This window comes from Aspergillus pseudotamarii (assembly GCF_009193445.1).
Source record: "Aspergillus pseudotamarii strain CBS 117625 unplaced genomic scaffold BDV38scaffold_75, whole genome shotgun sequence".
Taxonomy (NCBI): domain Eukaryota; kingdom Fungi; phylum Ascomycota; class Eurotiomycetes; order Eurotiales; family Aspergillaceae; genus Aspergillus; species Aspergillus pseudotamarii.
In genome coordinates this window covers 13,068-35,104 of record NW_022475089.1, presented here as the reverse complement: position 1 = coordinate 35,104, position 22,037 = coordinate 13,068, and the positions used below count along the sequence as shown (strand labels likewise).

The window sequence follows — 22,037 nt, the reverse complement described above, 5'->3', positions numbered from 1 at the left end:
ACCCAAAAAGAGCCCCTGAATGCGAGCTGTATTCAGGTATAATGCAAATCTCTCTCTCTATTTCTATATTTACATCCCCCTAATTTGTTCCCAGTTCTTAACTTGCCAAGGCATCTTTGCGGTGCCGGGCGCGGTATATGCCAATTCTGATGTCACGTCGCATTTTCTCGGTAGTCCTATAGTTATGCTGAAGATACGGTAACTCAGATACAGAGTCATATTAAAACCCGCTTGATCTACCGAGGAGTACAGTATACTAACAGAACCTTGTCGTTACTATTCAAGAATAAACAAAGTTGACTCGGATGAAGACTATTGTTTGGAAATAGAATAAATGAATTATTAAGATGATCTTCTTCATCCCACCGATAGAATAATATATAGCCAAATAGTCTATCCTACCGTAAGCCTACAGATGCTAACACCTTACTAACAGAGCAACCTCCTGGAGATATTTGAAGCTACAGTGTAATGGTCTAATAATATTAGATACGATTGAACAGGTTGAGTTACTTTCTGAAGGGAATAAGATGAGCCCATGGCAATCTGATAGGAAAAATTAGGTACGATTTGAAACGATAAATCAATCAGCTTGGAGCGTAAATATTCAGTCGAATGTCTCTGTATATGGCTCTAGTATAGTGAAACGAAAGATGCTCTATGTAGCCATTGAAGACGCGCTGCCAGGCCTCTTTAATTGATAGAAAGATATAAATTGTGTACCGCCGAGCCTGTGAAGCACTGTGGAGTTGTTCTGATAACTTAGCATCTTCTAGAGGAAAGCCAGTGTTTACGCCTATTTCCGTCGACACCATGCTTTGTGTATACAGCAGGAATTTAAGAACCACCTCTGGAAAATTCTCCTAAGCGTCATTTGGCTCTTGTCTCGGCGACATCAAGGACTGGTATATAAATCTAGTGCTTGTTAGCTTACCACTCCGATGAAGAAAATGGTCGCTACGTACCTTAGCTATGGAAGGCTAGAAATTATAGTATAGGTACATAGGAAATATGATGTGTCGGGTAAAGGGGTGTGAATGTGATTACCTTAGGATAGAATTCTGGCACTTCATGATAATAGCTTGTATCGGCATTGGTAGAATTCTGAGTATACGTATTGTTAAGCCTGCCACAGATCCGTTGTTAAACTCCGTGTCATAAAGGTGAACTATTCTAAAGCAGTCATTCATTGGAACATTTATACGTGGAACAGATAGCCTTCCCCGGTTGGCGAATCATACCGTCCTCTCTTCTGGCCACAATCGTTCAAACTGACAACCAGATAAACACCAGAGGAAGGGTGGATCTCCTATAGTGGTGCTGGGACATAAACAGGCCTGGAATGTCAAGTAGATTGTAATATCCTGTCAGTTAGAAAGCGCTCTAGCTGCTACGCTCCCTTGGACAACCTTGGGGATTGAAGTCTCTCTTTCTTCGTATGAAAAGACGCAACAAGATAGGCCAAGGGGAAACCTCTCTGACGACTATTACATGTATTCCAATGAATCACAATATGCACACGGTAGGAGACTTCTAAACACTACACGTGGAAAGTGCTATACTAAGTGACGGCGTTCGGCGGTATGCGCCGCTCGGTAGCTACCGGCTGGTGACATAAAATGGTCTGGAAGCTCCAAAGTCTCTTTAGAATTATGCTGCCTAAAGCACAATTCGCTTGTCCTGTTCCTGCCGCTTCGTTGACAATTAAATCACAGCCACGCCGCCAGTTCCGCTTCCCCACACTTGGCACCTTTTCCCCAAGGAGCAGTTGCAGGCAACATTCAGAATTTAGGAGAAACGTAATTGTGATCTAGCTCAATCAGAGGACAGACAATTATGGTAGCCAATTTGTACATTTGGCTTGGCAGCGTCTCCTGCGGGAGATCACCGCCTCCTGGACCCTGAGCCTTTCGCTCTTCTGGAGGCGCAGCCTCGAATTCCATGGACCAGGTCTCTCTACAAGATTAGGAATTTGTAGTCGTTAGCATGACAGCGTCGCAAAGCCCCGGCTTTGGTCCCTGGGCGGCGACTTGGCAGTTCCCCGATGGCATGGGTTGCCTCGGCCTGGAATCATATTTAAGTACGGCAAATACTCATACAGCTTCTCATCTGCGCCCACTGCATGACAATCCTATAAAACACATTCATATGAAAGATACTTCAAACCGATCATTACCCTTCGTTTATCGATCAGCATACGACTACGAGCAACTTCGAGACGAAAAGAAACAATGATGACCAAGCTCTGGATCATGGCTGGCTGTATGGCGGCGGCCTTCTCAACTGCTACATCTGTGAACACCCTTCAAGAACACAACATTCCACTCAGACTAGCCCTCGAAATTGCTCAGGGTGCAGTCCAGGACTGTGCCAACAAACAATACAGTGTATCAGCAGCGGTAGTTGACCGTGCGGGTGTCCTACGCGCCCTGCTTCGGGCTGACAATGCCGCTATTCACACACCCGAGGCGTCTCGCCGAAAGGCCTATACGGCCGCATCGTCGCGCACAGCAACCAGTACTATGGTCAAGAACATCCAAAATCCTGGCGCTGCCCAACTTGTGGCGGTGGAGGATTTCCTTATTCTCGCTGGTGGCGTCCCAATCAGAGTCGGAAACGAGACAATCGGCGCTGTTGGTGTCGGTGGTGCTCCCAGCGGAGATCTCGACGAGTCCTGTGCCATGGCCGCGCTCCAGCAGGTGGCCGAAAAGCTTGTATAAACTGTAACGTCAGGCACGATATTCTATTGGAGAACAGGAAAAGTCCACTCCATGGGCTCTTTTCGGCCAGCATGTACTAGCACTGGTCTGTTGCTTTCGTATTGGGCAATGCCGTAAGGCTGTTTTGGTGATAATGGCCATTGAGAAAATTCGAATGTACAAGAAGCACTTTTTTTGGCCTCCTTCGGTGCGACCTAGAGATACCGATGGAGACTCGATGTCCAATGTGGGTGTTAATATGGACTTTGACTTAATGATTCGGATCATAGAGAAGTTAGCAATTTGTATGTAATCTACTTTCTCATAGTTTCACGTTTCCATTTCGAGAGACATGGTCCAACTATTACGACACTGATCAGATTTAGATATTAGATGTTTCAATCGAATAACTTCTGCTGCTATACGCTTGAAGCATACAAATACAAATTCAAGGTAGATAGTCTATTTTACAGTCGGCGCCGTACAACGCTTCTTACATTGGGATCACTGCTGCTTGCAAATTACATTTAGTATAAAATTGAGTTTAGCTCAGCCTCTTGATGAGTAGGAGGCTGATGCCTAGCCACACTAGCTCTACCAAGTAGTTCGGGATGATTTGCTCCCCTATTGGCGCGACCTTCCTGGATGTATGGTCCACGTCTTGGCATAAATGCCGGCAGATGGAAATAAGCATCCTCGTAGGCGTGGCTCACTCATATCAATCGGAGATAGGCTATTTATTATCGAAGTCGAAGATGCGTCGAGCTCATTGCACTGATACTGTAACTTGAAATGTCTTTACTTAATCTACTTTCGAACCATATAATACTGTACTTCGTTCGGCACCTTATCTATAACCTGAAGCAAAAAGGAAAAGTGTTTCGTAAATTATTACGGTAATATGATAAAGAAGGTCCTGAAGGTCCAAAACAGTCTAGACCTATATGTTATCAGTTGGAATTAAGTAAGTTCAGCTTTTTCTAAGACTAAACACTATTTGGGTACTATCTGAAGATATTAACAGAGCCCAGAGACTCCTAATACTATGTTGCAAAATGGCACAGTGGTCCTCTTAACGCAGAGCACATGGACGCCAACAATGTGGCCTTGATATTTGCGCGCGCTAGTGCGCTGTATCATGCACCTGTAGTTATCAAATTCGACAACAGACCAGCTGGCAACCTCCTGGATGCCGATATCTCGCTACTGGTCTTCACTTTGACCAAAATACTTTAAGTTCACTGGCTGAATTAGTCCGCAATCACATTCATGTTGTTCAGCTCTTTGTGTTCTTTCTTTCTCATATTGCCCCATTGGCTGCCACTAGCTACACATTGTCCCCTTATCTCTTATCGATATGGCCTTGGGGCTTTGCATAACGGGTCAGGGCCACTTCTGTGTCTGACTTTTCACGTTGACGTGGCGACTGGGAGAAATCCATAGCCAGCTAGTATTGCCAAAAGTGGTTCGCCAACAAGGCTTACGGGTTCCGATATTTGAACCAGAGTTTGCCTTCATCTCGCCAGTATTGTACAGACGAGTAGAGAAGAAGATAACCCATGCCTTGGGCCAAGTTGTGCCCGAGAACGATTCTGCACATCAAAAAAATCCGCGGTCCGGATCAGAGGAGCAGGCGCCACCGCCACAAGTTGCCGCGAGTTCCGTCCGACCAGAAGGATCGGTACCGGGTTTCGTCCATGAGCGTATTTTCAACTGCCAAGACCAGGCCAGGAACGGACAACGGCTGCCAATAGCATTCCAGCTCTAGGTGGAGGTCAAGTCGAGCGGACGTCCTTCACACCTGTCATAGCTGCTCATAAAGGACCACTGGGCGATGCGAACTATACACCTGCTTGGTTCTCCAATGGCGCTCAGAAGCCGGATTTGGTCGGCTACGTGTCATGCTCCCTAGCATGTGTGGTTCAGAGGAAAGACTCATAAGGGCTTAGGGCAAGGGGTTACATCGTTGAAGGGTTGGCTGTCGCATTGCGGGAGAGATAAGAATTAATGTTGACAAACTATAATGGGGGGGGGTCATCCAACAAGCCATATGAACTTGGCATGGGATCCTCTGGCTAGTAACCTAATGAGGATGGAATGGATGCAGAACATACCTCCTCATAGGTCGATAGTCCTTCTAGAACCGTCTTAAAAAGTCTATTTGAAGCTAGAAATCCATCCACCCAATCCTCGCCTCCTTTCCGTACTCAATTTCTGATTAGCGCGAGGTTTAATGGCATGTTGGAAACCTTAAAATGTCACACCATCCAATTTGTCTTGATTGTAGAAACATATTGGAAGACATAGAACCGATAGTAGGCCATACTCCGTAGTGTAATTCCACTTCGACAGTGGAGTACGTAGGGACACAACGTGTCTCCCCGCAAGAAGTTACAGAACTGGTATGAAGACATGGAGAACCACCTTTTGAAAGGCCTCATGAGCCAATGGGAGCGGCGGGGTGTGGAACGGTGGTGGGTTCTGGGGCCTATTCTATAGACCCACATATCATCAGTGTCTTCCGTTGAATTGCTCAGGGCCATTGCAATTAGGTAACGAGAACTGCAAAATGCGGGAATAATCATACTACTCCACACTGGCGATTAGGTATTGCGGTTTCAGTCGACTGTGCCCCAAATACCCCAGGATCCACCGTATGATGGGACCGGTACCCCCGTCTCACCCGCCTTTTTGTTTCCTACATCTTTGCACGCTTTCCGGCCCTTGGTCACCTTTTCACCTATCTCATATATTGGTTTTATGTACAGAAGTCTCTTACAGCGCCCTCCCTTGATCCTATTGCCTTGCCGATAACCCACTTGGACCAGTCGCCATGGATGTTTTACCAGCGTATCCCAATACTCACGGGGTGGACAAGAAAAAGGAGGAATATGATGTAGATGCTGAAAAGAGGGATATCATGGCTGGTCAAGTTCAGGATGCATTCGGAAGTGAAGAGGACGCGGAGATCAAGTACAAGACCTTGACTTGGTGGTATGTATCCCGTCTCCCTACAAGACTGATCCCAAGCTAAGAAGTAACTAGGCAATGTGGCTTGCGTAAGTCTCTTCGTCATGCACCCAAGGGTATCGCTAATTGCTAGGTAGTTATGATTTGTGAATCTGTTTCCCTGGGTGTGTTGTCTTTGCCAGCAGCCGTCGCGACATTGGGTCTCGTCCCGTAGGTTTTACAAGGAAGGGATATTCGCATCCGGTGACTGACAGTGAACTAGGGGTGTTATCTTGATTGTGGGCCTCGGACTTCTCGCTTTGTACACAGGATACAATATTGGATTGTTTCGCCAGCGTTATCCTCACATACAGAGTCTGGCAGATGCTGGAGAAATTCTGCTCGGCCGCTTTGGGCGTGAGCTCTTCGGTCTAGGTCAATTTCTGTTTTGTATCTTTGTCATGGGAAGTCATATTTTGACCTTCCGTGTCATGATGAATACCATCACCGAGCACGGCACCTGTTCAATTGTCTTTAGTGTGGTAGGTATGGTTATTTCGATGGTGTTATCAATCCCGCGCACGATGAAAGGAATGACGTGGGTTTCATTTGCTTCGTTCCTCAGTATCTTTGGTGCGGTCATGGTTACCATGATCTCTGTGGGTGTACAGGACCACCCCGATCGGATTATTCATGCTACGGTAGAGACGAATCTCTACACTGGTTTCCAGGCAGTGTCTAACATTGTCTTCGCCTACTGTGCTCATGTTGCCTTCTTTGGCCTCATTGCTGAAATGGAGAATCCCAAGGATTTCAACAAGTCCTTACTCATGTTGCAGTCTTTCGAGATCTGCTTGTATCTCACAGCCGCTGTTGTCATTTACTACTACGTTGGCACTGACGTTCACTCTCCTGCCTTGACTTCCGCCGGACCTGTGATGAAAAAGGTTGCATATGGCCTTGCCATCCCAACGGTACGAACTGATCAATCTGACACACGGAATATTGCTAATAAGAACCAGATTGTAGGCGCAGGTGTTGTGAATGGCCACATTGGTCTGAAGTATATCTATTTCCGGGCCTGTCGCAAGTCAGATCTACTGCACAGTCGCAGCTGGAAGTCCGTGAGTATCTGGCTCGCACTAGGCTTGACCTGTTGGGTTGTCGCGTGGATCATCTCAGAGGGTATTCCCGTTTTCAGCAATCTAAACAGTCTGATTGTATGTCACCCCTTCCATAAAACTCTTTAACAACATCGCTAACGGTTCTCCAGAGTGCCCTCTTCGCCAGTTGGTTCAGTTATGGGTTGAGTGGAATCTATTGGCTGCATCTGAACTACGGCGAATGGTTCTCCAGCCCAAAGAAAATATTGTTGACGATACTCAACATTGGAATTGCACTGATTGGTCTTATCCTATGTGCATTGGGCTTATATGCTTCTGGGACGGCCATTCATAATGATGCCAGCAGTACGGTTTTTACCTGTGCCAACACTGACACCTAGTGGCTTGGTCAAAACTTTCCAGTGGCCTGAGCATGAAACTGGATTTTGTATTTTAGCCAGTGGGGTACATTGCACAGGGCATCAGTGAGAAGTGAGGTGGCAGTCTTAGCGTATGTGAGACAGCGCCAATTTTTTTTTTTTTTTGTCTGAAGCAAGACTTTATTATGTAAATAGTATATTCCCACCACAACATGATCTGACCATGTACATAAGCCGTGATTCACGCCTTGTCGGTTCTGCTAGCGAACAATAACTAGACACCCCCATTCCGTCGATATGTGATACCCACCTTGGCATAGACGTAGACGTAATAATCGTAGTTAAAACGCTGTACGTTAAGTTCATAAGAATAGACCAGAGCTTCAGGCAGAAACTAGACACAGAGATAGTGTTGCAGGCTGAGCCTGTTGGCCGCGTCATACGACCACCCGTGATTGGGGATAAGTTTGACGCCTAGCCCTTGTTCAGCCGGCTTTGGTGTGGGGGAGGTTTGTACAGACAGGCGAAAGGGGGTCCTTCTGTAGGCTGGTCCAGCTCTCTGCTTGGCGGGATCTGGCGTGGCTCTTCTAGAGACTAGTACGACCCAACCTCCAATACATTCTTAGTGCCATGGTGTATAAAGAAGCTCCTCCCATTGTACATTAGATTAGTGGACCCAGGGCAGGTAGTTGTGGTTAACCATTGGATATCTCTGCTCTTTTTATAAGTCTACTAACCTATACATTATTACATACTAGCTGGGGTATAAGCTAGATATATAAATGACTTATCATCAACTATACCCTTTACTTTCCTACCACAATCTTAGAACGTAGGTAGTACTAGTGGAGTAGTTCTAATCGGAGTTTAAAGTGACCAATTCTCGTCCCATCTCTCGTAAAATTCGTGACCTTGCGTTGCCCATCTCGTGTTCTAATATGGCATGGTACGCCTAATCTGACGTATATATATACATTAAGCAGACTAAAATAGCAAAGACTCTAGGAACTAGTCATAATCTGTATAAAGAAAAGGCTTCCTAGCGGTTCCTGGAGACCCAAACCAAAGACTCCGTGTCCGTCTCCGTCTCCTGGCGTCGGACTGTAGTCTCAGTCGTTTTTAGAATTGATAGTTCCATCGGCAGCTTCCTTGTCTTAGGCGTACATGAGGAATTGGGTGTGACATTCTGATAGGTCTCTTCCTGCCCCGTCCGGGAGGTGCCGAAACAGAAGTGGGTGACTTTACGGTAGAGCCGGCGGGCGGAAGGTAGGTTGATGCAGACTATGCCGCTAAAGCATTCAATTATGGACCAGTAAGAGGTGGCAACAGTGTCGTCTGGGACATGGAGGGTTAGTTGAGATGAATCTTGTTGCCAGGGATATAGGGAGGTACATGTGGCATTTGTGGTTGTTGCGTAGGTGATCACAACCCTAAGTCGGAGTATACTGACGACTGTTACACTACATAGGTTAGAGATGAGTTTGTCCCCGGGAGGTCAAGGGGATATCTACAAGAATCCTAGCCCAAACATGGACAGGAGCATAATCTTCTTCGACAAGCTTACAGAAAGCGCCGCTATCTTGTGCAGCGGAAGCCCGATCACTGCCAGATCGAGCGTAATATTGGTTGCCGCATTTGCGATGCCGAATGCATTGAAATTGAGACATGATCCTTCTGCTTCCCCGTGCCATTTCGTCCAGATATATGAAACTGGCAGACAGTTAAACGCGGTTCCGAAGGCATAGGCCAGGAGGTACAGGGCGTTCATGGCTATTAGCACCCAGATGACTCGTCGAATGCCTGTACTTGGGAAGATCCGTAAATAAAGACATAGGAAGGCCATTTTGGTTGCGGCGAGGGCGGGGATGTAGAGCAGTTGTAGGAGCCAAGTGAACTTCACAATGCGCGTAATATTATCAAAGGGAAGGGTCCAGATGCCTTTCCCATAGCCATCCTTCGCCACTGATGAGATTAGCATGGGGTCAAGCTTGAGAAGAAGCCCAACATACTTGGGTATTCGAGGGCTCCCATTGGAACTGCGAAGATCTACCATTGCATCAGCTTTCATTTCTCACGTCTGTTTCCGATACATACCAAGGCTAATATTGCAAAAATATCCTCTGGCCCAAAGTGATCACGCGATTCAGAGCACCGCATGACGGTAAATGTTATCGCGAGACTCATAAAAACACTTGTGACGATTGTCGTGATGTGGGAGATATCTCGAGGCTCGATCCCGCACATTGTGTTCGATGCATTCTGCGAGACTATGCAAGTCAGCGATGCAGGTGAGCTCTACTAGAGACACATACTTAATGCTTCTTTAACCGAGCACGTCATGACAATGCAGACACTGATATTTTGCTGCAGCGCTGTATCGGTGCATATACACTGGGTATCAATCGGGGAGCAAGACGACCCCCCGAGCCCGGTCTCCATGCATGTTGCCTGGAAAATATTAGCCCACACCACCGCGCTTGGGTAAATTCAGCCTACTGCGCATGGAGGCATTTGCTGACAAGCAACTCCGTTTACGAGCAGAGCAACAGCCCAGAGGCCAAAAAGGCTAGCCCTTCGCATGGTAAATAAAAAGCATGACACAGTTTGGCGCTGGGAAGACTTGGTGGACATCAACCCTTAAAATGTTTCAGCGATGTGCTTATCCAAATCTCGCTTCTCAACTATCCCCTTGGCACAATTCGCGCTGCTCTTGTTAGTCAATGCAACTAATCACTGCACTCGAATAAAAGATCGCGAACCGGCCAGGATCACTCTTTAGTGTGGCACTAAACCTGTTCATCCCGGGCCGTTGCGAGACGGTGGTTTGCGGTTGATTTGAATCGCACTAGTATTGCAATCAAAGCGAACTGATTCGTCCTCTCCCCCACTCCTGGATTTGGATAGTGGAGCGGGACCCCGGACATGACTCGTGCTAGATACCCATGGAAGTGTGCCGTACTTGATCCATATATTAAGGGAGCTGCTACCGGCCCCACGCCTTGAGGTTATCTTCAGGTAGAACTAGTAGAGTGTGGGTGGGTCTGCCTATATTAAGGGGGCTGTGCGCCCGCAGGGGTCTTTCTCTGATCGCTACTCACCTGTGCAATTGAATCAGCCCAATAATGGACTGGTTGAGACTTCCAGATAGATCCTTGCTGGGTCAGGGTGCCCTCGTCGGAATTGTCACGTACTGGGCTGTTTGGATCGTCTACACACGATGGTTTCACCCTCTCTCCAAGTTTCCCGGACCATTCTGGGCGTCTATCACGAGAGTCTGGACGCTTCTTCATGTGCTTCCTGGGGATGCTGAGAAGAGGCAGATGACGCTACATGCCAAATATGGTTTGTTTCCTCGGTGAGATATGATTGAACCACACTTATGAAATATAGGATCCGTAGTTCGCATCGCCCCAAACGAGCTGATCACCAGTGACCCGGAGGCAATCCAAACGCTTTACGGAACCAAATCATTTACAGCCAAGGTATGGCCCTCGCTCAGAGCACAATTACACTGACTGACGGACTAGACCGACTTCTATTTGGCTTTCAGACCACCATGGGGTACGCCAGAGTCCTGTCTGTCTAGAACAACGACTGATAAGAGCAGCACGATTCCCGGACCACTTCTCGTCTGAAGGCGGGAAGCAACACGGGGAGCGCCGCCGCATCGTTAGCCATGTTTACACAATGACAAGCATCCTCCAATCGGAAAAGTACATTGAGAAGTGCATTGACGTCTGGCTCGAGAAACTAGGCGAGATGGCTGACTGCAAGAAGTCTTTCGACCTGTGGATATGGACTCGAATGTAGCTATTCCTACCTTCGCATAGTTCAATTGCTGATATATGTATAGGTACGCATATGACGTGATCGGCGAGTTGTACTTCAGTAAAATGTTCGGCTTCCTGCAAGCCGGCGACGACCACCTAGGCTACATCAACGCAACGGAGGATTTGGTCCCTATCCAGTTTCTGGCTGCCAATATGCCCACCTACGTCCGGGGCTTGTTCATGCTGACCGGGATCTTGTTCCCAAAAGTCCGACGGGCTTTAGGTGCCCTAGAAAATCTGACTGAGGCGACAAACGCAATGCTGACCGACCGCCTCGCTACTCTACAAACGGACTCCCAGTCTAAGCCTCAGCGACATGACATCCTAGGGAACCTGCTCGAGATCTCTCATAAAAGAGGCAAGGAACTTGATTTCGTTCTTGATGATATAAAGATGGAGTCCTTTGGCGCATTGTAGGTTCCTTCCGCTCATGAGTGTTTGTATGGTAACAGAGGCATGCGCAGCTTTGCCGGAAGCGAAACAACAGCTCTCACGCTCTCTGGCATCCTCTATTATATTTTGCGTAACCCCCGCGTATACGCAAAGCTTACCGCTGAAATTGACGCCGCCGTGCAATGTAACCAACTTAGCATCCCGCATATTTCCTACAACGAGGCTGTTAAACTTCCCTACCTATCTGCTTGCATCAGGGAAGGAATCCGCATGCACCCAATCACTGGCGTCTCGTTCCCCCGTCACGCACCCCCAGCCGGGTGCATGATTGGCGGCCATTACATTCCCGGTAATGCGCGGATAGGCGTGAACCCCGGCGTTGTGCATTTCAACAAGACAGTTTTTGGCAAAGACGCAGATCAGTTTCGACCCGAGAGGTGGATTGACGGTGATGTTAGTAGAATGGATCGGTATATTATGCAGTTTGGGATGGGGGCTAGGACTTGTCTTGGCAAGAATGTGAGTTTCGTTTCATTTATGAGGACGATCTCCGTCGATGTTCTAACTGATGAATCGATATTTAGATATCAATGTGTGAAATTTACAAGGCCATCCCGGAGCTTTTAAAGTCTTACGCGTTTGAACTTGGGAGTGATGAGGAGATGCAGACGACATCGTATTGGTTGTATAAGCCGGTGGCGATTGATGTTAATGTTCGACGTCGTTGATGGCCTTTGCCTGCCTTTGCTAGAATGTATATTATATATTATCCAGATAAAGACTCTCTGAGGGGTACCTTGGCGCACTCAGGTGCTCAAGTAGTACTGGATTACTCACCTGGACGGATGATGAATAGACCGACATCAACCCCGAGAGCTCGACGATGCGCACAGAGCAAAGCGGACATAACCCACAGGTTCAGGTAGCCAATCAGACGCGGGATTGCATAGTCAGTCTGTGTGATACTGCTCTTATTCGCAGTGTCAGCCGACTAGTTACGACTCTGCCTTGAGTCAGCATTAGCTATATATTTGTCTCTTGACCGTGGCCTAGTGCTTCGCTGGTTCATCTCGAATTCCTTGGTAAACTCTTCCGTTATACTTACTGTGGCTATGATGTATTTGGGGATTCTATACGGGTGTGAGTCGTTCAATGGCAGTTTCAGTTGATATTGACGTCAGGATGGCCATCAGCCCGGGCTGAGGTGACCGAGCGTGTGGGCTGTGGTCACCGTGGTCACTCACATTCTGGGATCCGATGCCTTCGATGTCCATCTCCAATATGCTTACGCAACTTTGTGTTTGAGGTTGTAGTGAACACGTAGTCTCAGTGTGACTTGAGATTACTGGCAGACTCTTCACATGCGAGTATACAACTTCACAGCGGTTATCGAATTGAGCCCTACTATATCTTCACTTTTGCCGGGCTGTCAAAAATGAATTTAGGTCGTCCTCTTGCGATGCCTAGCGCATGGTCGATAATTTATGCTCTTTGAGAAATCCACTGGACTCTTTCCTATATGTAAGGGTGGTGGAAAGCAATTTTACAGGCGCTGCAGGTCTGGTCTATCTACAAGCTTTCCTTTGGTGTAATCTTCTAATCGTGATCTTCGTGCACACCTTGCAACGCAGATCATAACTCCAACCCCTTTAGCCGTGGATTGGTTTCCGTGTTTTGGTTCATTATTACACAATGAAGCTGCCTATCCCGCATGAAAACTTTCTATGGCGGTATATACTGACTGTTGTTTACAGGTTTCTTCTGGTATTCTATTGAAAAGCCGCTAGAGCTTGGTCGTCCCATCTTTTTCTCGTCAGTTCCGCTGCAGAGTAAAACGCTGTAGAGAGCTTAGGAGTAGAGCTTACGCTAGGAACTGGCCAGACAATGAGTTCGGAGCATCAATCACCAATCTGGCCAGAACATGACCCGGCTGTTCGGGTTTGAGCAATCCCCCATCTTTGTGGACCGTCGTGAATAGGGCATGAAATTGAGGGTCCAGAGTGGTCGCGTGGTCTTCGCGGATCTCGCGCTGCATTTCGGTGTCGACCAATCCCGGCTGAACCGACACAGATGTCACGTCAGGCTCTTCCTCTGAAAGGCTCAGGGACAGATGGTTCATGGCCGCCTTGCTCGCCCCATACAGACCCCATCCCTTAAATGCCGAGACAGCAGCCGCAGATGAAGTGAAGACAATCCTGCCCTTGGATTCGCGAAGCGCAGGAAGTCCAGCTTTAACCTGGAGCAATATCAGCGTTAATAACTATGGACCACATGCCTTCTTCCCAATACCGCTACCCCCTTCCCTGGCATGAATAGAATCTATGTAGTCCACTTACAAAAGCCACTAAGCTGATGAAGTTTATATCAAATCCCTGCTTCCATTGCTCCGGATCAGCCTCGGCGATCTTGCCCACCTGGCCCAGCACGCCGTGGTTCAAAACCAATCCATCCAGACGCCCGAACGATTTCAAGGCTAGCTCGACAGCCTTCGGAGCGAGAGATAAATCCGCGAGATCGCCATTAAGGATCTCAACTTGCTTGGCGTACTGGTCTTTCAGCTTCTGGAGGGGCTCGATGCTGCGGGCGATGACCACCACGTTGTGTGATTGAGGCGCCGTGAGAAGAAACTTTGAGATTGCGAGACCAATACCTATAACATGGGGAAGACGAGTGAGCTTTTCAGGGCCTAGACTGTGATCATCACATAAGCGATGGATGGCATTGATTTTCTACCTCTCGAGGCACCGGTGACGATGAAAGTCTTGGGTGACATATTAACTGGAACGGGGTGTGACCTCAGAGGATAAAAAGTAGTATTGGGAGTGTGTTGGGAGGATTCGAGGTTGATTCACACGAAGGAAGAAGCCGTATATTATTCCGGGAGAGGAAGGAGAAAAAATTCGCCATCATTGTACCCCTCATGACCCGGCACTTTATTACAGTACAATTAGAGGGGTAAGTGGAAAGAAAATACGCCGTTAGAACAAACTAGTAATGAACTATGTGGATCTTCCGGCACGAACGTTTCCAGGGACCTCCGTATTGAACAGCACGTTCTTTCGAGGTCCTGCCAGCTCCATGCCTTTCCTAATGAGGATGGTGGTTGGTCCCTAGTGCTGCCGCTTACCCTGTATTCTTTAGTGCTTACTGTGGACCATGCAAAATTGCTGTAGTAAGCCGGAGTTATATTGTTGAAGACGAGATCGAAACATACCTGAGACGGTACGCCGGAGGGTCTGTCTGTCGAGAATCCGGCCCACCGTGGGTCCGCTGCCGGCTGTTGGTTCGGCCATCGGTAGATTTGGGGCCAAAGGATGCAAGCGATGCGCCACGCCAAAGGCTATTATCTTGCGTTGAGGCTGATTTATACCGAAAGAATGAACGAAGTCCGTCCGAGATTGGGACCTCAATTTCCATCCAAGAGATCAGATTATAATATCAGCACTCTACCTACGAAAGTACTTCGAATCATTCACTTCTTTCCCCAAGCCAACTCTCTTGTTCCAGCTCAATCACACGTTTTCACAATGCGTTTGCCAGTGGGCACCGCCGTGGCTGCGTGGGCAGTTACGTCGGCCTGTCAGAGCCTGCCTGTCACTCAGAACATTTAGTCTCGGGGTGTCGACTACAAGGCGCTCAGTGAGAGGCTTTCCACCTTCGCTCAATTTTAGTACCCTGGCTCGGATGAGTTTGAGGAGGCTTCCACACGGTGGTCCAGTTTAGAGTCACCCACCGTGAGTATCGTCGTCGTTCCCGGCACCGGGAATGGTCTCGTAGAGACGGTAAGCTTTTTGTTTTCTATACATGGTTGATCAATCTCGTCCTGTGTCTTTCTATTTCATATTGACCCTTCGTATGCGATATTTTGCCCGCGCACGACCAACGCATCTTGGTTCCACCAATACATCCGCGTGACACAGGAACAGTCCGCTAATGTCACTGTATAGGTGAAATTCGCGCAGAGGCAGGAATTGCCTTTCCTGGCTTCCAATGGCGCCCATGGAGCAGTCACCACTCTAGGCAAGATGGCCAGTGGTATTGAGATCTACTTCGACCGGCCCAGCGGGGTCCACATCGCCCAGGATGGCAACACCGTTACGATTGCTGGTGGGACCAAGTCTAAGCTGGTGGCTGACACGCTGTGGGAAGCTCGGAAGCAGACCGATTAGTCTAACTGCAAGCATGGAGAGGCGGTCATCAAGACAGAACTACTCAGGGGATGCTAATTCCATGTAACTAGTCACTGGTACGTGCAAATGCGTCAGCTACCTCGGCACTGCCTTGGGTGGTGGCTCCGGCTGGCCGCAGGGCCGCCACGGGCTGATTGCTGACCAGTGCGAGTCGATAGACATCGTGCCGGCCAACGGCATTCTGATCACTCTGAACTCCAACTCCGAGCTCTGGCGGGCCGTGAAGGGAGCTGGCCACAAGTTGGCCCGGATGTGTTCCGTAGTACTAGGTCAATCCCAGCTTCTGCGGTAATGTATCTATCCTCGTCTTTGGTTTCACTATAACTTCGGCGTAACGCCGCTTAGACACTTTATGTAGTCAAGGCTCTCCCATATAAGACGCGTAGCACAGGGTCTGGCTTGTCAAATTATCTAAATACAATCACATTTTTCAGGTTTGTTTAAATGAAGCGAGCGTGTTGAGTAGCTGTTGGGGTCCTATTAAGACACTGGCTGAAGAGAACGGTGAATCTGAGAAGCCCTATCGTCATGCTCGCGACCTTCAGAGCCAGGTACTCAATCCCTTGAAAGGGGGAGATAAAAAGGGACTACAAAGTACTATATATTCCTGAAATTTCTGGGAATAGTCAATGAAAAGGATATGCCATATTCTAGATATCATATTCCACTAAGAGTTGCACTTGGTTCCAATAGTATGATCGGAGATAGAAATATGTCACTCAAGTTCAGTCACAATTAGAATCTTATTGCAGGAACTGAAACCAGACGTCTCCGCAGGTCGGGGATTGTGGCTTGGCCAGCTAAACAACAAGCGCCCTAGAAACCCAAAACCGAGTCCACACAAATAAGGCACCCGAAAGGGTCAGGCAGATACCAGTAAATAATTGCATTCTAAGATAATTGGTCCCTCCGGCATCCTCAAAGAAGCCGTCCGGCGATCGGCCCGGTTGCCAGTACTGCGAATGAAGGAATAGTGATGCAGATTCCTGCGTGATACATAGCACGTCCATCAGCATAGTAACCCAAGAATGACAGAAGGTGTCCTCACCGTTCCAACAGCCTATAACGTCTGTCGTCGGCGCCAGCATGGAGACACAAGGTGAGAAAATGGCCTGTAGTGCGCCCGACATCATCCCATATGCTACTGCCCACACGACGACGCCTGCGATACTGTGTACGCCGATCCAAGCAAAGGAGTTCACGGCGCAAGGAAAGGTGGCCACGATAACCGAGTTGAAAAACCCCAGGCCAGAGTCAGCTATCATGCCCAGGGCATAGCAACCCAAGAAGGCGCCAGCATTCAGGATTGCTGCATCGTAAAAGCCTAGGCTTGCCGAGGCGCCGCGCTGGATGGCATAAGGAGTGATGTAAAACTGGAAGGTATTGTTAGTGCATCTATCAGTTTAACAGACTGGCGCCACTAACCCACGGTACATAAATGCCTAGATTCATGAGGAAAACAGCCAATGTGAGCAACATAGTTCGACGATCGGTAAAATATTGTCTTAGAGGCAGTGACCTCTGCTCTATCACATGGATGAATCGATGCCGAACTAGTAATATAGCAGCAACCATGATGCCAAGCTGCATGAACCCGATAATACGTAGAGTCCAGCCATATGACACACCCTCAAAATTGAGAAGTCGATTTGCTAAAACGGACCAAATGATACCTGGAGTTGTAATATGGAATAAGTGATTGGAGCTTCACAGTTCACCGAGTATAATAAACACATACCTCCAGCCATCTGGCCAGACATGACGAGGCCAACGGCAAGTCCACGGCGTTTCAAGAACCATTGGGACTGGATGGCCAGAGCCGGTGTGAATATAAACCCATGCCAAGTGCCACACAAAACCCCTGGGAGAGCAGAAACTGATAGAATTTTGTCGAAACAGAGGACATCATATTGCCAAGGACCATGAAGACCGTTCCCACACCAAGTGGTAGGGCAGGCCCATGCTTATCAGACAAGGTTCCAGACCAAATGCCAAAGAAATAGCAGCCCCAAACCTGCGCGCTACCGATCCACGCAATATCGGATGTGCTGGAGGCTGGAAGGACGGTTGCCTTGAAGTAGCTCTGGAAAACGGATCCCCCGCTTAGGAACCCAATGCTGGCAACAAATGACAAGAATCCTCCTAGGGCTGTCCGCCAGGCTTGGACACCACTATCTGGGAGGATTTCTCCATTCTCAGTCGCCACATCTTCTAAGCTACCCCCAGCTTCCTCATCATTCGGAGAGAATTCAATGTGGCTGTGATTGGATCGTACTTCCTGTGCCTTCTTGTCCATCTCACTGTCTGCGGACATGTCGTTGCCTCCGAAAAACGAAGTCAGGGACTGGGGAAAATTAGATGGAATGCTTCCTGTAAATAGAATTTGAGATTGGCTGTTAGTATGCTTCCCTTTATGCAAAGCATACTCAGTAGCGGCTTTTATATGTGGAGGACCCCGGGGAAACGTACAAGCGGCACAGACGTTACTATCGCCAACACGAACCCCATAGAGAATCCAAGGTTTGTAAGGTTCAAGCAGGATTAACGCGATTGGCCATGCATGCAGCCTTTCATTCTAGACAACTCTAAGTGGCCATGATATGTTGTACTGAACTCAATTCTCCTCTTCCCCGCAGTTGCATGACGCTGGCTGGCACGCGATGTCGATAATTTCACAAGATACTCCTCTATCATCATGGTTATCGACGCGTAATGACTACCTAGATTCGCTAGAGCCCAAGCGGATCCAGGCATTTGCTATCTGAATAGGAAAGCTTATATATCTAGGTGTGGTGTGGCTCAGGACCCGTAATTCAGAAATCCAATATTCAGAACACGGTGGTTTTGCGAAAGAGGCTGCAACTGAGTTTGTTCCAGGCCGGTGCAGAGGCCCCCAATTAGGCTTACCCACACATACTATGCTGCCCCTCTCATATGTTTCTTATGGACGCTAGAGTGGGCTTTTCTTTTAGGAATATTGTAGTATGCACTCCTATATCAAGTTGGGCGACCAGGGCTGCCTATTATCCTACTAAGTCTTGATCTGGCCTTGGGTTTACCACTTGAATCTGTCCAGGATCTTCTTCAATTAACAAAATTGCGGTTGCAGCTGGAGTTACGGAAGATGGCTCCTGAAGTGCCAGAGAATTATTTAGACTCTGGACTCCATAAGCCACTTCCTGAATAGTATCAAGCGCTCCCCGCTCGGGGGTCAACATTTACCAGGCGGCTACAGATAAGGGTCGGTTACAGATAAGAGTGCATTCGACCAGGCTGTAGTAAGTTAAAGCTAAGGTTGGCGCTATTTTCCAAACCAATCCACTTGTCTGGTTGTGACGGTTAACGTTTATCAGACACTCAAAATTACAAGTTTAAAAAGGGTAAACCTCACATATAGTTATACACCAATGGTTCCATCGGCTCTGGTAAACCAGACCCTGTACAGACAATTCCCAAGGTTTGAGATAGAAATAAACGGACAATAGATCTTTCTGGATCACAATACGACTACTCTACTTATCTTCTTTGTATCTCGCGGTCTGGGCTTTCCCTGCCCTCCGAGACCCGAGGAGGTATAGTATTTAACTTACTAACCCCCTGCAAGGGAGCTGCGATAATGATCCAGAACTTGAAATAGAAAGAGACTTTCGAGGATTCCCTTCTTTGCAAAACTAAGTGCTTCTGGGGTATGTGTGCTTGGGCCCCGTGGGATGCCAACGAATTGTGTTTCGCACCCTGGGGCGAAGTTTAGATGGTCGGCACCATCTGTCTGCAAGTGTATCTTGACCCTCAACGGATCAGGCTTCCCTCGAACACTGTGGCGCCTGAACGATTCATGCTCGGTACAATTTGACCTTTCCTTATATTGCCAATTAGACCAACAGGAGCGCCAGCTGAATCAATCCGAGCATCTCCGAATGATTGTAGCAAGTCAGGTTTCTGTTCATTCTTAATTTATATAACACCATAGTCCAATCCGTGTCTTCTCATCAATAGCCCAAGACCGTATGGTCCAAACGCATATTCGTCAGGATCGTCCCAGAGTAATTGAAGCAGAACGCTAGCTTGGGCAGTGTTTCTCATAACGTAATGATTATGGATTAAGAGATGCGTGATTACATTACGCTGCTCTTCTTTCATCAAGCACGATCCAATTACCATAACGGGCCACATCAAGATACAGGAATAATTTGACGCGAGCATCTCCGGGAGATACTGTACGGCTTGATCCAGCAAAGATTGCAGGTGATGCGCGCGTATTAAGTCATGTTTGGAGAATGGCGAGACCGCGGTTTCCAAAAAGACCAATAAAACGATTCGGAACACACCCAAGGCTGTGCTGTGCCCAGGAAGCACCTCAGGGTCGGGGTGTTCTATCGCAGAAAGTTCCAAATGGCCGATGCGCATCTTCAGTTGGTCATATGTCTCATAGCGGTCGAGTGGTAGAAGGGTACCTGTCGATGACTGTGCGTCTTGCTCTCCCGCAAAGAGAGAAACGGAGGATATGAGTTCAAAGAGACTGTGGAACCCACTGAACATGACCCCAAATGCGCCCCAGTCACGCAGGTCATCCAGTGACTGCAGAAATGAGTCATAAATAAGAGTCCTATTGCAATTCATGTTGAATGGTGTGATGCTGTTGGATAGGACAATGTAAGAATACACTTCAGCTACAAACCCAAACAGCTTTCTCTCTGCACTTGACGTGAGCAAGTGGCCATTTTTTCGCAGGCGTAGGATGAGATGACGACCGGCGCGCAGGTGGGGAAAGGGGGATCCGTCCAGGTGCCCAGAGACCACCTAGATGATTCCAACCACGGCAGATAGACGACCAGTGGATTCGAAGGCGTGTCCCAAGTTGGGTGCCTTACCTCATAGTGAAACAGAAGAACAGTCGACAAAGCTACTCGAATAACTACAAGAGGTTCAATCAGCGTCGACTCATCCTTCAGCACCTGTCGAAGACTCTTCAACGCTAGGGAATAATGTCGGGAGGTTGCCCGTTGGATTGCACAGTTTTCTGGTAGTTTATACAGGAGATGGCCCCCACTTAGAGCGAGAATGCCATTCATTAGCAGATCGTCACTATAAGCAACCGGTAACAGCCAGGAAACAAAAGGTGTACCGGGGGCCGGGGCCAGTTTGGGACCAGTAACGTCCAGATAGTGTGACAGTAGGATTTGGGAGTCCGGCAGTAACATCGGTCGTCTCGGACTCAAGAACGCTTTCAGCTCCGGACACCATGACGCAATATGATTTTCCCTATCATCCATAGCGCGATAGGCATGATCAGAGGGCAAATTGGACTCCATGTTGGCGGCCCGAGCGGACGATGACATGGATGCGGGCGCATTTTTGGTCTCGGGGTGACAGGAACCCCTGGTTCGATCACGTTCACGCGGAGGAGCATCATCAGAAATCGGTGGCCCAGAATTGAGACCAAATATCCGGACTATATGGGGAGGCCACGAGCATGGCAACTTGTTGCGGGTGCAAGCGCGACATTGCGGCTTAGTCTCATCGCATTTCTTTTTCCGTTGACGGCAAGAGAGGAAACCTGTCCGGGTGCGCGGAATTCTTCGGTCCATTTTCACAATCGCAGGTGGGCTTCGGGCGATTTCCAACCCGGTAGATAGAGTGGAGGAGTGCAATGAAGGTAGGTGCCTTGCTTCCCCGGACTGAAGTTGTAGCAACTGTGGCAATCGCGGGGACCCCTACTGGAGACTTGCGTGGATCTGCCCAATAGCCGGGGCTACAGATACGGAATTAGCCTTTCATCGCCCCAGGGTACGGATCCGCCGTCCCCGAAGATCATGTACGGGAACGTCTCTCACCAGCGTGGCGTTCCACTAGTGATCGCCGTGAGGGTCAATGGGGGTCCGTCCGAGAACCACGATCACATGACTGTTATGATGTTTGTTTGGGTTTGCATTGGTCCACGGCGTTTGGAACCGAGACGCTTCTGCAGTCTTGGGTATAGCAACTGCTGTAATGTGATGGAACTGATTACCCGGTGGATAAACGATTAACGTATAGACTGAAGAAGGGCTTGCCGTTCTACTAATAATCTTGCATCAATTTCATTCAAACGAAACATTTTATTGTAGCAAATCATACAATCTGTGACAGCCTTAAATATATATCACCCATGCAAATATGTGAACAAAGTTACCACACAACACATCACCTATTACTTGCAGTCAAAACAACCAAGATCGCGAGCTCCTATATAGATATTGTCCTTGCCCTAATCCAGATATGACTGGTTAACAAAGGGATCAGTATATCTGGAAGCGCTGGATAACTGTACTAGAAGGGCTCGTTCCTCGGACATGGACATCAGATTGACAGAGGAGAGAAAGGATGTCGTCGTGCTGCATCCTCCTGCATGATCCAAATCATGATTCCGCCCTGTTATCGATGCCAACAATGCCAGAATCGTCACATCACTCGGTAAAGAGAAAGCTTGCTGCGAGATTGATCCATTGACTGA

The 22,037-nt window shown here is 48.1% G+C and overlaps 8 protein-coding genes across 8 annotated transcripts; 4 read left to right on the top strand and 4 right to left on the bottom strand.

Moving 5' to 3' along the window:
• Positions 1 to 2,100: 2,100 nt before the first annotated feature.
• BDV38DRAFT_260134 (GlcG/HbpS family heme-binding protein) lies at positions 2,101 to 2,920 on the top strand. The gene has a single exon (XM_032055882.1). It carries the CDS (start codon positions 2,232 to 2,234, stop codon positions 2,718 to 2,720), a length of 489 nt encoding a protein of 162 aa, XP_031908911.1. The 5' UTR covers positions 2,101 to 2,231; the 3' UTR covers positions 2,721 to 2,920.
• Positions 2,921 to 5,199: 2,279 nt separating this feature from the next.
• BDV38DRAFT_260129 (neutral amino acid permease) lies at positions 5,200 to 7,406 on the top strand. Its single transcript, XM_032055881.1, has 6 exons — positions 5,200 to 5,693; positions 5,745 to 5,758; positions 5,807 to 5,879; positions 5,932 to 6,622; positions 6,671 to 6,868; positions 6,922 to 7,406. Exons 1-6 carry the CDS (start codon positions 5,533 to 5,535, stop codon positions 7,150 to 7,152), a joined length of 1,368 nt encoding a protein of 455 aa, XP_031908910.1. The 5' UTR covers positions 5,200 to 5,532; the 3' UTR covers positions 7,153 to 7,406.
• Positions 7,407 to 8,170: 764 nt separating this feature from the next.
• BDV38DRAFT_287321 (CFEM domain-containing protein) lies at positions 8,171 to 9,711 on the bottom strand (the record flags this gene model as incomplete). The annotated part of the gene is made up of 8 exons (XM_032060833.1): positions 8,171 to 8,232; positions 8,296 to 8,466; positions 8,524 to 8,591; positions 8,643 to 9,093; positions 9,141 to 9,177; positions 9,226 to 9,398; positions 9,444 to 9,579; positions 9,628 to 9,711. 8 exons carry the CDS (start codon positions 9,709 to 9,711, stop codon positions 8,171 to 8,173), a joined length of 1,182 nt encoding a protein of 393 aa, XP_031908909.1.
• A 542-nt stretch (positions 9,712 to 10,253) lies between these two features.
• Positions 10,254 to 12,082, top strand: BDV38DRAFT_296548 (cytochrome P450; the record flags this gene model as incomplete). Its single annotated transcript, XM_032062952.1, has 6 exons — positions 10,254 to 10,473; positions 10,522 to 10,613; positions 10,702 to 10,937; positions 10,985 to 11,374; positions 11,426 to 11,873; positions 11,939 to 12,082. 6 exons carry the CDS (start codon positions 10,254 to 10,256, stop codon positions 12,080 to 12,082), a joined length of 1,530 nt encoding a protein of 509 aa, XP_031908908.1.
• Positions 12,083 to 13,123: 1,041 nt separating this feature from the next.
• BDV38DRAFT_274762 (SDR family oxidoreductase) lies at positions 13,124 to 14,647 on the bottom strand (the record flags this gene model as incomplete). Its single annotated transcript, XM_032057898.1, has 4 exons — positions 13,124 to 13,157; positions 13,220 to 13,590; positions 13,691 to 14,040; positions 14,569 to 14,647. 4 exons carry the CDS (start codon positions 14,645 to 14,647, stop codon positions 13,124 to 13,126), a joined length of 834 nt encoding a protein of 277 aa, XP_031908907.1.
• A 234-nt stretch (positions 14,648 to 14,881) lies between these two features.
• On the top strand, positions 14,882 to 15,836 carry BDV38DRAFT_287318 (uncharacterized protein; the record flags this gene model as incomplete). The annotated part of the gene is made up of 4 exons (XM_032060832.1): positions 14,882 to 14,947; positions 15,026 to 15,136; positions 15,302 to 15,461; positions 15,595 to 15,836. The coding sequence occupies 4 exons, from the start codon at positions 14,882 to 14,884 to the stop codon at positions 15,834 to 15,836; spliced, it is 579 nt and encodes a 192-aa protein (XP_031908906.1).
• A 626-nt stretch (positions 15,837 to 16,462) lies between these two features.
• BDV38DRAFT_274761 (major facilitator superfamily domain-containing protein) lies at positions 16,463 to 17,840 on the bottom strand (the record flags this gene model as incomplete). The annotated part of the gene is made up of 5 exons (XM_032057897.1): positions 16,463 to 16,530; positions 16,593 to 16,917; positions 16,970 to 17,196; positions 17,283 to 17,349; positions 17,397 to 17,840. 5 exons carry the CDS (start codon positions 17,838 to 17,840, stop codon positions 16,463 to 16,465), a joined length of 1,131 nt encoding a protein of 376 aa, XP_031908905.1.
• A 1,658-nt stretch (positions 17,841 to 19,498) lies between these two features.
• On the bottom strand, positions 19,499 to 21,132 carry BDV38DRAFT_287316 (Zn(II)2Cys6 transcription factor; the record flags this gene model as incomplete). Its single annotated transcript, XM_032060831.1, has 2 exons — positions 19,499 to 20,344; positions 20,416 to 21,132. The coding sequence occupies 2 exons, from the start codon at positions 21,130 to 21,132 to the stop codon at positions 19,499 to 19,501; spliced, it is 1,563 nt and encodes a 520-aa protein (XP_031908904.1).
• Between the last annotated feature and the right edge of the window lie 905 nt (positions 21,133 to 22,037).